Genomic DNA, 683 nt, shown 5'->3' with positions numbered 1-683 from the left:
AAAAATGGACCCGAGTGATATGTATTTTCTATGCAAATCAAACTTCACAAACAATAACGTGCAGCACATGGAAGTCAACTAGTTGGACAGAAAGTATGTTATCTAAAGGTTCAAGCAATAAGAAGGCAAACAGATGTCCACAAAAAATATTCCTTAATGAGTGAGAGACAGAGAAACATATATCAATGAGTCATATGGAAATCAGGAAAAAACTACTTGATATAAAAGCTTACATTGTTAGATAGCAAAACGAAACCAATTGTACACATAGTAACATGTTCAATAGCATGTAAACTATATCTCATGACATACATACGAAATTTGAATGGAAACTACAAAGGTTAAGTTGCTAGGTTATGAAAGACCTAAATGACAATGTATTCCATGGCATGTAAGAAACATATACTGTAAAGTATTTCACATGGACAGATAATACATTATCCAAAAGCTTAAGTTCTTAGATACGGGAGCCAATGAACGCATTGTATCTCAATTACTTGTTAGATAGAGGAAGAGAAGTCTCACCCAACTAGACCACATCCTGAGCCCAACTCGACAACCCTTTTCCCTTGAAGAACAAGACTCTGAGAATCGACAGAATGCTCCAAGAACTTAGCAAGCACAATCCCACTGTCCCACATCACAGCTCCAGTCACACCAGGGGTGCTCTATTAATCAATTAT

The 683-nt window shown here is 36.5% G+C and overlaps 1 protein-coding gene across 1 annotated transcript in view; it reads right to left on the bottom strand.

Annotated features, from left to right (window-relative positions):
* The window catches only part of LOC109831382 (protein N-lysine methyltransferase METTL21A), an 8287-nt gene that overhangs the window by 2073 nt on the left and 5531 nt on the right, over nt 1-683 (bottom strand). Inside the window, exon 3 of the mRNA XM_020398711.1 lies at nt 526-668. Within this exon, the coding sequence (XP_020254300.1) occupies nt 526-668 (143 nt within the window). The remainder of the gene's footprint in view (nt 1-525; nt 669-683) is intronic.

The sequence above is a fragment of the Asparagus officinalis genome, chromosome 1 (assembly GCF_001876935.1).
Source record: "Asparagus officinalis chromosome 1, Aspof.V1, whole genome shotgun sequence".
Lineage (NCBI taxonomy): Eukaryota > Viridiplantae > Streptophyta > Magnoliopsida > Asparagales > Asparagaceae > Asparagus > Asparagus officinalis.
The sequence above is the reverse complement of the archived record's forward strand: the minus strand, read 5'-3'. Positions and strand labels throughout refer to the sequence as shown.